The sequence below is a fragment of the Rhagoletis zephyria genome, unplaced genomic scaffold (assembly GCF_001687245.7).
Source record: "Rhagoletis zephyria isolate East Lansing unplaced genomic scaffold, Rhagoletis_zephyria_1.1 Rzeph_scaffold_10368, whole genome shotgun sequence".
NCBI lineage: Eukaryota > Metazoa > Arthropoda > Insecta > Diptera > Tephritidae > Rhagoletis > Rhagoletis zephyria.
The window spans coordinates 8,801-21,465 of NW_016167446.1; the positions used below are offsets into that span (position 1 = coordinate 8,801).

Here is a 12,665-nt window from a genome sequence, read left to right on the forward strand (position 1 = left end):
ATATTTGCAAAAAAAAATTAAATTATACACAAATTAAAAGGAAGCACAAATAAATTACACATAAAAGTAACCTGAAGGAATTGTTGCAACAATTTTATGCATTACTTTTTTTAGATATCACAAAGTGAACGTTCATGCAAAGGAAACAAAAGCACGTGAAATTGAAATATATGTACGTATGTTGGTATGTATGAGAAGTAAAATGTAATTAATAGGAAATCAAAAGAACTGAAAAATTAAATTGAAAATAACTAAAAACTGATCGCGATCCTGAACTAAATGAAACTTTGTAAAGTAAATTAAAATAAAATTCAAATAAAAATCATACGAGAAGGAAAAAATAAAACAAATAGTGGAAAAATGTATGAAAAATAGCTAGTTGTTAGGGAAAACAGAAATGCAGACTATGCGGAGCGGTGCAAAAACTCCTTCGACTTTGCCATACCTTCCCTTCGCGCATACACCGCGCATAGCACATCACGTAGTTCAGACAGTATTATCGCTCACACCCAATTTAATAGCTTTCCCCCGCCTTGACCACCCATTCTTCGACCCACCACACTTATGTACATACATACATCGTGTACATCATATGTATTTGTATGCAAACTCTTAGACCTTGTTGAAGCTGTAGCTGAAACCGTCCGGTGTGCGATTGAGTGACAATTTACCGGGTGGTGCAAATCGGTGTGGATTGGGTGTGGTCGGCTGATAGTAGGGTTGTTGTTGTGGCTGAGCCTGTGGCTGATAGTTGTTGTATTGTGGCGCAGGTGGGTTATATGCTGGCGCTGGTGGATTGTAAGCTGGCGCCGCCTGTGGTTGATATTGTGGTTGTGGTGGCTGATATGAACCCGGCGATTGATCGAAACTGGGATCATTGTAACGTGGATCGTAAGAACCATCATCGTAGTCATTGCTGCGGTAGCCACCAGATTGTGGCTGTGGTGGTTGGTATTGCGGCTGCGGTGCATAGCCTGGCTGTGGCACAGGTTGTGGTGGCGCTGGTGGGGCGACAGGCAAATGATCACCGCTGGCTTGGAAGCTGCAAAGATAGAATCGGCGAGTGGGGAGAGAGAACAGATGAAAATGGCAGTTTAGAATGCATAAAAGGCAATGGTAATCAATGGGTTATAATTAAATACAATTAATATTATACGAATTATTCTTAACGCTAACTTGGTAACACGTTTATACTTATATTTATGGCTCGTCCAATTATCCTCAATTATTTTCAGACAGAAAAAAATGCTCTCACACTAGGCATTCATATGCAAATAAAGGTATTAGATTTGCCGCTAGTTTGATACATTTGTAATTATTTGTACATTTGTGTTTTCGTTTGTTAAACAATTGGCTCAATAGTCACAGCTGAATGCACCAACAGCTTAGCCTACAAAGATATCTCTGTATACAATTTCGGTTACACTTCACTTTACTTCGCTTCAGTTCACTTCAACGATAACAATATTTTATTGGTGCCGTTTTTTTGTTTTGAAATATTTTTCTGTCTGTCCGGTCCATGCTGGTTTGTGTTTTGGACATGCGAGTGTTCATAATAATTCACCGTCTTTAATTGCCAACACTGCGCGAATTTTTGCACAAGATTTAACTAACTGACCACAGATTTAATTGGCCACCAAATGAAAATAGATTACGACACCACATAGATACTCACTCGCATTCAAGCATAGTAAAAGTAACTAAACGTGTGCTTGCAAAAGTTAATTTTGTTGTTGGATTATCTCATGGATGGTCTACTTTATGCTCTGATTAATATGACGTTGCAGAGAAATGTAATGCTCTATTTTGTATAAATGTTGTAATTCATTGACTGACGCAACTGGAATTAACTTTCCTGACTACTTATCTTATCCATTGAAATACACGTGGAGAGACGTTTAGAGAAACGCACTGTTGAATATTTTAGGGTCTTTATTTAGCTCCATAATAGGACCATGTATGACTGAAGGTAATGCGAGTATTTATATTCAAATGCATGGCTAATACTCAGCGTGTTTTGCGATGCCTATTAAGTTGTGTCTTAAATGTTAAGTTTATTTTAAAAGTACATTACGTGTATGCCAAGATCAGAATTAATGCCAATTTAGTAATTAAATTGCATCCATACTTGACGGAATCGGGTAAACTCGCACCATAAGCGGGAATCTCTGTAGGGCTATAAGAGCAACTCTTTTTCTCTCTCATCTTAACGTTGAAATTTAAACATCTACAATCGGATCATGTTAACCCCTTTATATGCTTTCAATTACGTTAAGCTTAAAATCTGTAATCAAACTGGAAACTTATCGATTATGTAACGAAAAATATTCAAAATTTCGCTAGACTGAAGAGTCAACAAGCCCTCCAAGCTTTCAAATAAAATTGATAATGTCGACCAGAAATCTGAAGCACATTTTTCTGACTGCGATACATTAAGTTAGAGTTATAGGCTGTTTATGCTGAACGTTAAGTGTGCATTTAGCACATTAATGCAACTCTGAATGTATATTTACCCATACCCTAAAATTCAGCTAAGAACCTAAAGCAAATTTTTGGAAAATACCACTATTCGAACATGGTTTAATGAGAAAAGTGGCAACACTGCTTCTTCGTGTATACATACAGACGGTCGAGGTTTCATTTATTATTTTACATACATTATGTGGGAAAAAGTTAACGCAAATCACATATCGATGAGATGTGATCTGTCCCAATTTGTGATCCACTCTGTAAACGTTGTATGAAAGCATAAACAGACGGCAGCGTTGATCCGGATCAACTCAGAAATTAACTGCAGTCGATCCGGATTAAGTCCGAGTTAATCCGGATCAACGCTGCCGTCTGTTTAAGCTTTTAGGCATATAGTCGTCAGAGGCTACATGTTTAGTTGAGAGAAACTCAGCAAGTGCTTTACATGTTTCAGATTAGTCATAATGCTCTTAGCAGCTGCCCTATCCTTCTCTTAAACTTGTGTCTACGGGAGGAACTTGGTACATCAAATCCTTCCTTATTTCCTGGAACATCATCATGCCCCGTGACTTAATAGGTATACAAACATAGGTTGACGATGTGTTGCCACAAATGGGTAGGTGTAGGTTTCCTAACATTCCGGAGTCTGTAAATTTCCTTCAATGAAAGTTGCTGGCGAAAAAAACTTATTCGTTACAAATCATGTATGTAGCTGTGTGTGGCTGTGTACCCTGTACAGCTGTCCTGTAGCAAATCAAAAAACAGTGTCAGGATTCAGAGATCAGAATATCCTTTCCTTATATATTTTCATGCGCTGAGCACGAATCTGAACTCCGTTTTGCATCATCACGCCAGGATTTCTTCCTAACCTGCCTGTGACAGGTCCGCCAAGTTTTTTGAGCCTAATGAAAAATTCGGACGTGTTGAAGCAAAACGGACTTCAGATTCGTATTTAGGGCACCAAAACACATGGAGGTATGGTATTTCTGTTAAATTAACATGCCAGAAATGTTAACTTGTAAACAATGAGCTGCATTTTTTTAAATCCAATATGGTGGATCAAATATGGCGGAAAAAGTTTTGAAATATTATTGGATTCACTTGAAGTTTGTTACTGTGCTTTTGGGGATAACTGATTACGAATAATCATGAATTTTTAAAATTCAAAATCGTGGATCCAATATGGAGAATTCAATTTTTTTTTAAATGCGCTAAGTTGAATTAGCCCTTTTGAATATTAACCCCAAACAGCGCAATCAGCCCCAGTGATGCTCTACTAACGAAAAATGTTTCATTTTTATATACATATGTATATTGGGGTGATCCAAAATAACTAACCTAACGAATTTATGGCCTTAAAAGGGCTTTTGATTTATTGAAAAGAAAATGCTACCATTTGGAAAAATTTTTATTCCAATTTTAAAAGGTGTCGATGGGCATTTGAAATTTTCCATGTAAATAACATGTAAAAAATTTTGTTTTCATTAAAAATGTTATAAGTATTGAACCGTTTAAGGTTAAGTTTGTTTTTTTCTTGATTATCTAGACTCAAAAATGTATACACTTACTGGCTATGAAAGTCGAAAAATTCAGAAATATGCAGTTTTAGGGAATTAGGATTGGAAATATTCATGCTAAATGAAAAAACTGGCAATAAAATTATACAAGATGTGTAGAAAATGTTGAGTAGAAACTAGAAACAATACTTTTAATCATCTCCAAAATAACCAATTTAAGGTTCATTTTTTATGCCTAAAAAAAATTGTATCTCAAACGGTTCAATAGTTATAACATTTTTAAAGAAACAAATTTTTTTAAATGCTCGGCGACAACCTTTAACATTGGAATAAAATTTTTTCCAAATGGGAGAATTTTCTTCTCATTACTTAATTTATTTGAAAGCCATAAATTGGTTCTGTTAGTTATTTTGGATCACCCTATTGTATAGACATGTATGTACAGATTGTAAAGACCCAGGAGGATATTTTTTCTAAGGGCGGATAAAATTTCTACTGCTGGTCACAATTTCAATTATATAACATGTAAAAATTGATTTCGAACATAGCTCATATATTCAGGGACCTATGATAAAATTAAGTGAGCGATTTTTTCGTAAAAAAAGAAATTTTTAACACTAAACTGCGACAAATACTATCAACAGTCGCGAATTAAATTTGCGCTTACCCATTTTTGCCGGCTGTGTAAGAAATTGTCCGCCGCTCGCCTGTAGGATCTACATAACTGTAGCTGCCGTGACGTGTACCATCCGAATCGGTTTCTTCTTTGAAGTTGATGCCATCCTCCTGTGTGTAGGCTGCACCAAATTTACCATCACCGGCAAGGTAACGCTGTTCACTAATAATAGCCGCTGTTTTGGGATTTTGGTGGTAACCCTGACTCGCGGCAATGGCAATTAATGTGGTTAAAATAGTCTGCAAAGAAAATATGTAAAGAAAATGGTTGAAGTCTTCTGTAATTTCACAAATGCAAATCGGTCGTTGTGGTGTAATGTTAGGTTCAACCCAAGATCAAAAAAAAAATAAAAAAACAAAAAAGGTTTTTCTATTAGCGGTCACCTCTCGGCAGGCAGTGCTAAACCTCCGAGTGGATTTTGTATCATGAAGAACAACTTCTCATTAAAATACAATCACTGCTCGGAGTCGGCGTAAAACTATAGGTGCCTACCCCTTGTGTGACAACATCAAGGCGCACGCCACAAATCGGAGGAGTACAGTTTTGAGTCGCCGAAGGCAAATGGATTTTATGGGAAGCTGGCTTTCCATATATATTTTAGAGATTTTGTGCTTTTGGAGCAGAGATTCATAAATTGATTGAGTTGTGGTAGTATTATTATTTAATTTACAGCTCTTTCCTCTCAAATTTTCATGCCGATATATTGGCCGTTAAAACTATCATTTATTGAGTAAAGCTTTAAAATAGTTTAAGTGCCACAACTTGATCAAGAAAGTACATGAAAATAAAAAAATTGTGGTGAGTTTGAAATTGTTTGGTGCTTTTTGAGCTTCTACAAACGAACTGGGCACTCAATTCGCGTGAATACCCACGGTGATTGGATAATTTGAACGAATCTGCCACTCAAAAACTTTCGAAGCTTGTCAATCGTTAAATACTTATTTCCAATCAAAACAGTCGCTTCCATGTCAAACTATTGAATGTGAAAATGAGTATCTTTCGAGAGAGCCAAAAAACGGATGTAAAAAATTTGTTGCAATTAAGAAAAAGCCCAGTGGTGGAAACAAAGGGGGGATTTTTGGAGGTTAAACTACGTGTCAGTCAGTGGCGGACCCACGGGGGTGCTTTAATACATAGATGCCATATTATACATACATATATAAATGTACTTCTGAATGACTACTAACTATATTCAGAAGAGTTTTACACTCATCAGCTTCGACTTTGCTGTTCAAGCCACCTGAGCTACCATGGCTTCTCGACCATCCGAGAAAACCTTCCTTCCTGATCTTCTCACCACGAAGGTGGCATAAACTACTGTGATTTAAAATGCGTCAGGCTCCAGTATTACTTAGTAAATACTTCTGACTGGAAAACGCTTGCAAAGCGAAGCAGATGCTGATGCTGGTAAAACTATACATAGTAACATTAGTAGAAGTTTTCATTGAAAAAATAATAATTGTGATCTCGATTTTTTCTTTATCCATATCGAAGACGTTGGCATCGGGGTTTTTAAGCGATATTGAAGTAATTATTGATATTAGACTATTGTCGTTATATTTATTTTTATGTACACNGGTAAATTTCAGAAATGCTTGAAACTGCAATATTTTACACCCCGGCTTATCATGTAGCGGTAGCTTTCGGAAAGGTGGAAAACTTATATTTAATACTTGCGCCGGGTATTTAATGTTCGGCTCCGCCCGAACTTAGACTTTCTTACTTGTTTTTAGTAAATTTGCTAAGATTGTTCTCGATTAATGTGTATCGTAAGTTATAGGTATTTCGACATCTTTATTAATGTATTTATTTATTTATGGATATATTAATCGGTATTTTTGAAGTTTAGTCGATACCTGTGAATCTTGATCGATAACACGATCCATGTTTATTTGTATAGATTTAAAAATGAATGCCATTTAGTATCTGAGACATAACAGCTTTACATATGCAAGTATTTACAATACTCTTCATTTAGCTAAAACCGCGATAAAGGCACCGGATTTACAAGGTGATTCTGGCAACTGTCTTTCAATTCACCATATGTTTCGAAAGACAAAAAGCTTTCGTAAGACAATTGTCAATTCTGGCAACTATCTTGTAAACTCTTACTGTTTTTCGAAAGACTAATTGAAAGATCTGATAACGAGGAAGTATTGGCGTTATCCTGTTCGCCTTTTGGTAGAAAAATTTAAAAATAAAATTAAATTAAAGAAATATATCTGTTTTTCTTTTTAAGCAATGAAAACTAATAAATAAAGGAAAATTAAATATAAAAGGAAAAATAATAAAATGAAATAAAATAAATAAAAATATTTTTAAAAATTAAATTAACAACAAAATTAAAAAAAAAAAACTTAATTAAAAAAATATAAAATAAAATAATATCCTAAGTGAAATAAAAATATATTTTTTTTTTCTTAAGACAGAACAATTAAAAAGAAAATGAAATCAGCAAAAGAAAATTTAATTTAAATTAAAACAAAGAGAAAAGGAACAAAAAACATTTTTCTTTTTGAGTAACATCTAAAAATAAAAATTAAAAAAATTAATTATGAGAGAAAATATAATAGATTAAAAATGAAAAAGGAAAATACATAAAATCAGAGTTAAAAATGAAATGAAATCAACAGAATCTTAAAAGAAAATTAAATTGAAAAAGAAAAAATGTGCATTATATTAAAAAAGATAAAAATTTAAATAAAAAAACCGATGCCCCAGGATTCCAACCCGGAGCTCTCGAATGGCACGCCAGTGCTCTGCTTACTCTCAAAATAAATTTTCACCACGAGTGGTGAATGAGAAGCTTTTTTCTAAGCCTTTTGTGCTAAAATAACAAAAGTTTTTCGAACTATCTTGCCACCTGCCTTTCATTTGTCTTATGAAAAACTATTTAGTGTCTATGTGACATAAGCAAAAAATGCAGCAGTTCAGAACATCCAGTTATAGGAACTAAATGTTAAATTAAAATACTCGCATATAGAGATTTTTATTGAGATTTTATTTTTAGATTATTGCAAAATCGATATTTTATGAGTTTTACTTTTTCCATTAAAAATAAGCCTCATTCAACATTTCTTTTTTTTTAATATTTGTAATCGTGAAGTACAATTTTTCGATCATCGTGGAAGTTAGAGGTGACGTTAATCAGACCAACAGCATTTAAGCAGCAGATTAAGCTGGTCAAATATTTAATGAAAAAGTACCAAAGGATTTGAAAAAGTTAGTTTCCATTTCTTTTTTATGTCATAATATAATTTAAAACACATTTAATTATAATTTAAAAACACAATCTTCCAAAGTTAACGGAGCGGGAAGGAGAGGGAGTTTGAGGAGTTTTTGGCAGAGCTCAATATTCAACTGAAAAATTTGTATTATATATATGTCCATATATGTAGGTATGAAATTTGCGAGTAAACCCAAAAAAAAAATCATTGTACTTGTTTATTTATGAACCTTAAATTCACAACTTCAAATCGATATAAAATGGAAATGGGAACCAACTTTTACAAATGCTTTGGTATCTATTCATCTTTCGACCTCTTTTAATGAATGCAATTGCTCTCGTTCCCATCACACATTTTGAGTGTTGCATTGTGTTATCCTCGAAAAATTCAAGTTTCAAAAGGAAACGGTTAGGTACATGGGCGTAGCCAGGTAGGGGCAGGGGGGTGCTCGAGCCGGCCCACCCTAACTTTCAATTTTTCCTTATATATATGTATATAAAATAGTACCCTGAAATGCCAGCCCCCCTAAATTTCATTCTGGCTACGCCGATGGTTAGGTATGGGATTTTCTGTAATAACGTTTAACTGTACTTTTAAATAGATAAGTTATCGGCCTTTGGTGGTCAAAAAAAGAATTAGCATTCGCGTATTTCGCATGAAAAAATATAAAATTTTATCAATTAAAATAAACTAGCAAAAACTGTATTTTAAATGCTTTTAATTTAAATAGATATGAATTTAGGTAATATTATCTTTCGATTTTTTTTTAAATTTTCTGCGCAAAAAACGTAGCAACAACTCTTGCACTTTTAAATTAAAATTAATCAAAATTAACAAAAATTTTTAATAATAATTAAAGCAAATTTATGCGCATAAATGCAGTTGTCTTTTAAATAGTTTAATGTTTAAGCCACCAGTATTCAAATCAAAAACTCAAATTTAGGTTATCAAATTTTCAAAAATCTTGCTTTGGAATAACTTTTTCCGTAAAAATATTTCAATATTTTATATCACCGTTCAGTTTTCTAATATTTAACACTTTACGATCACTAGCTTTGTGATTTGTTTGCTTAAGTTCCCTGTTACTCGCGTGAGTTTTAACTATTGATCATATTTCACCTAAAGTAAACCACAGATAATAAGCAGACAGTAAGTTTATTATAAACCAAATAAATAGGAATTTATGTTCTTGATTTTAAAATCTTTCTTTATCTTTTTTCGAATATTAAGACCACACATTTGCTTCAAATAACACAAAAAGCTGCAAAGCTTAAACATTTTGTAATTCTTCTTTTAAGTATTTCTCATTTACACAAACATTTTCAAACACTTTTTCACAAATTCTTTCAAAGTTAATTTAAATTTTTTAACTTACAAAACGAAACATTTTCACGTTGTGGAATTCTCAAATTCTTATCCTTAATAAGCGACAATGTAAACTGCTGCTGCAAGTCTTGCTGTAATCCAAAATACAAATGATTGTTGAAAATTTTGGCGTAGCCTATACGATTGTCCGTTAAAAAGGGTGAACGCACACACGTCAGTACCGAACCGTGAGCGGTTTTTGGAGTTAGTTTTGAATGTGATGAGGATTGGGGTTTTGTTAAACCGACAGCGACAAACTTCTTAAACAAACTGCTTCCCACCATGACATGGCCAGCAGTTTTTATAGCCGCCCAAAACCGCGCCACTGCATGCCACAACGCCACAGCACCAACACCGAACATACATACCAATACAGAACCTTGGCGAAGTTGAATAAAGTCAATCAGATTGGAGTGAGTTGTTATTGTTGTTGCTTTTATTGCTAGTTGGCTGATAAGTCAGTACGTAAATATGTTTGCACATAGCTACATATGTATGTATCAATGTGTGCGTGTGTAAATGTTTTTGCACAGCAGTGGCAGTGGTAGCTGGCTGGCGGTGGGCAATGCAAACGTTGGTGTATGGGTGCTGGAACGCCAATAAACAAAAATATTACAAATATACATAATTGTATGTACGTATTAGCAGCTGGCGGACAATAACAATTAAAGTGGTAATAAGAAAATCAATAGTAAAAGCAACCCTAGTGTGCTCTAGGTGCTCCAATAAGTTGACTTGAGCATAAAATCAAAGTAAAAGAAGCAGAAGTAAATAACAAAACACAAAAATGTAAAGCTTAAACTTAAAACGCTTACAAATTTTTGTTGCTATTATTATCGCTGAGTGCTACGCCTGTTAGCTGACCGCTTGTTGTGCATACATACTTGTTTTCTTAGTATTTTCCAGCTTATGCACTAAGTAAGCGGCGACCAGTGCTGGAACCAAACGTCACACACTTGCAAATGTCATTGGCGTGGTTATTCAGCGCTGCGGGTTTTCAGCATTACTAATGCGCTTATACTAGTAAATAAAAGCGAATTTCTTCAGCACTNCTCGAACAGGTGGGCCTTCTGGCTAGCATATTTGTTGGGCGTGTAGAGTGGATCGTATGCCATTTGTGGTTAATTGAGCACAAAACAGTCATAGTTGACTGAATTGTTACACATATACATTCACAAATGCGTACATAAATTTGCGGATTTCATAAATCGAAGATATGTATTTACAAATAATTCAATTTGAGTGCCACAGGCAGAGATTTCGCAAAATTTATTTAAATTTTTTTTTGAAAGATGATGTAATTTGCAACAAATCGAATGCAATGCAGTTTATGTAGCTCAAAACAAATTCGTTTGCTCTTTGGTTCATAGTGAAAATGATGTAAATCTAACCTGTTGCTCAAAAGGTTGCGATTGCATATGGTCAGACCACTTGATGTGTAAACAAAGAGGAAACGAAAAGTATTTGGTGCAATAAAATGACGAATGAAACTAAAAATTATTTATGAAAAAAGAGTGTACTCAGAAGAAATAAATAGGGGAAATTGATTTAAAAACCATGATCAGAGTAATTTTCATGCCCAAGTCTCAGGTCTAGGCCTTTTTAAATGAACATTACCTCTACAAGGGCAGATCGGTAGAATCAGATCTACGCTCGATTGCAGAGAGCATTTAGCAGTAATTTTCATAGAAGGATTACCCGATTAAGGTATTCCTTTATACACGGTGGGCTTTCAATAATATCCTCTCTGAGGTACTCGCAAACTTCCTAGATTATCTGAACGTGCAAGCTTATCAAATTTATCAATGACCTGCTAGCGACTTGGGAGAAAAGCATCTGTCGGTTGATTAATTACATCGACGAGCTATCTCTTACTGTTAGAAAAAAGTTCTTAGGCATCCCGTGTAACATACTTATGCAGTTATACCTGAACTTGTTTGAAAACTGGTATTGAGCTATGGAGCTATGTAGCTGTCCTAAAAGCCAAATATCGAAAAGCATGGTTTCCTTCAGACCTAAAGGGCTGTTTCGCAGATGAATCGAAGTTAAATGGGTAGGTTGTTATTCAGGAGTTCTCTCAAACGTATGGTCATAAACTAAAGAAATATAACAGAAAATTCCATAGCCGTTGTGATAGGAAAAACCGATGATATTGAAGTTAATGTACTGATTTATAAACGTTTAACATTTTCTGAAATATAACCATAGGCCGTTGTAATTGAGTGGTTAGAGGTGCGTACTACCACTTCGTAGGACGTGGATTCGAACCCAGATCTGACAGCATCTAAATTAACAAACAAACAGCTTCTCATAATAAAATATACTCGCCGTTCGGAGTCGGCGTAAAACTGTAAGTCCCTCTGCTTTGTAATACAATTTCAAGGCGCATACCACAAATCGAAGGAGAAGCTAGGCCAAATATTTAGCAAAAGTGTAAGAGCTAAAATATTACTATTATTATTACTATAGAATTTTTCTCTAGGAACAACTTTATCAGATTGTCATAAATGACATAGAAAGAATCGAAAATGATTTTTTCACGCGATTAGATTTTCATTTTCGCGATCTGCTTTTATCTTTCTGACTTTTAGACTAAAGTGTAATCATCAAACTTGCTTTTCTTTCCACCGCTGAAAATTGGTTGCGAAAACATTTAATTCTTTCAATAATAAACCAATTGCCTGAAGTAACCTATTAGTGAAAATGACCCTTTGTAAAACGGTAACCCAAATTATAGTCACCACTGCCGTTTAATAGGCATTTTATGTTTTTTTCAATGTAATTTTAGGAATGTTCTAATGCGTTTATGGCATTACCAACAGCAGTTGGCAGCCATGGCTAACAATTCAGTATCAAATATGCGCTCACTCTCAGTTATTGTACTATTTAATTATAAAATATCTATACATATAATAAAATTTTAAAAGGCCGATCTCTGCACATTATAGATTTTAAAGAAAATTAATATGGGGGGTCTTTATTAGAACAATAAAAACAAAATCAATAATTTTTATAATTTTTGTCATCTGTCTGCCTGCCTGTATGTTTGTACGCGCATCACTCGAAAACTAATGCATGAAATTGATTAAGCTTTCGCCGATATATTTCTAGAGGTCTAACTTAAAATATGGATAGAAAAAATAGAGAGTTGCCACCTGGTTGGAAATTGCAGTTAAGGTAAATTGATAAGATAAAGTAAATACTGAAACTGATACATTTCAATCTGTTCAGAATTGACCGCCAATTTACTCAGTTAATATCCCTTTCCATCTACTCCGCCTTCGCCGAAACCACGGAATTCCTGGGACTGCTGTTAGTTGAGCTGGACGATAACAAGCAATGACCCACTCGATCTATACGGCGCTAAGTAAAAAGTTGGTTGACGTAAATAGAAAGTTATTTGTTTACTTT

The 12,665-nt window shown here is 34.4% G+C and overlaps 1 protein-coding gene across 1 annotated transcript; it reads right to left on the minus strand.

The window, feature by feature from the left end:
* Window positions 1–439: 439 nt before the first annotated feature.
* Window positions 440–9,637, minus strand: Cpr100A (Cuticular protein 100A). Its single transcript, XM_017632609.1, has 3 exons — window positions 9,265–9,637; window positions 4,654–4,901; window positions 440–1,042 (listed from the first exon to the last, which is right to left on the minus strand). The coding sequence occupies exons 1-3, from the start codon at window positions 9,274–9,276 to the stop codon at window positions 613–615; spliced, it is 690 nt and encodes a 229-aa protein (XP_017488098.1). The 5' UTR covers window positions 9,277–9,637; the 3' UTR covers window positions 440–612.
* Between the last annotated feature and the right edge of the window lie 3,028 nt (window positions 9,638–12,665).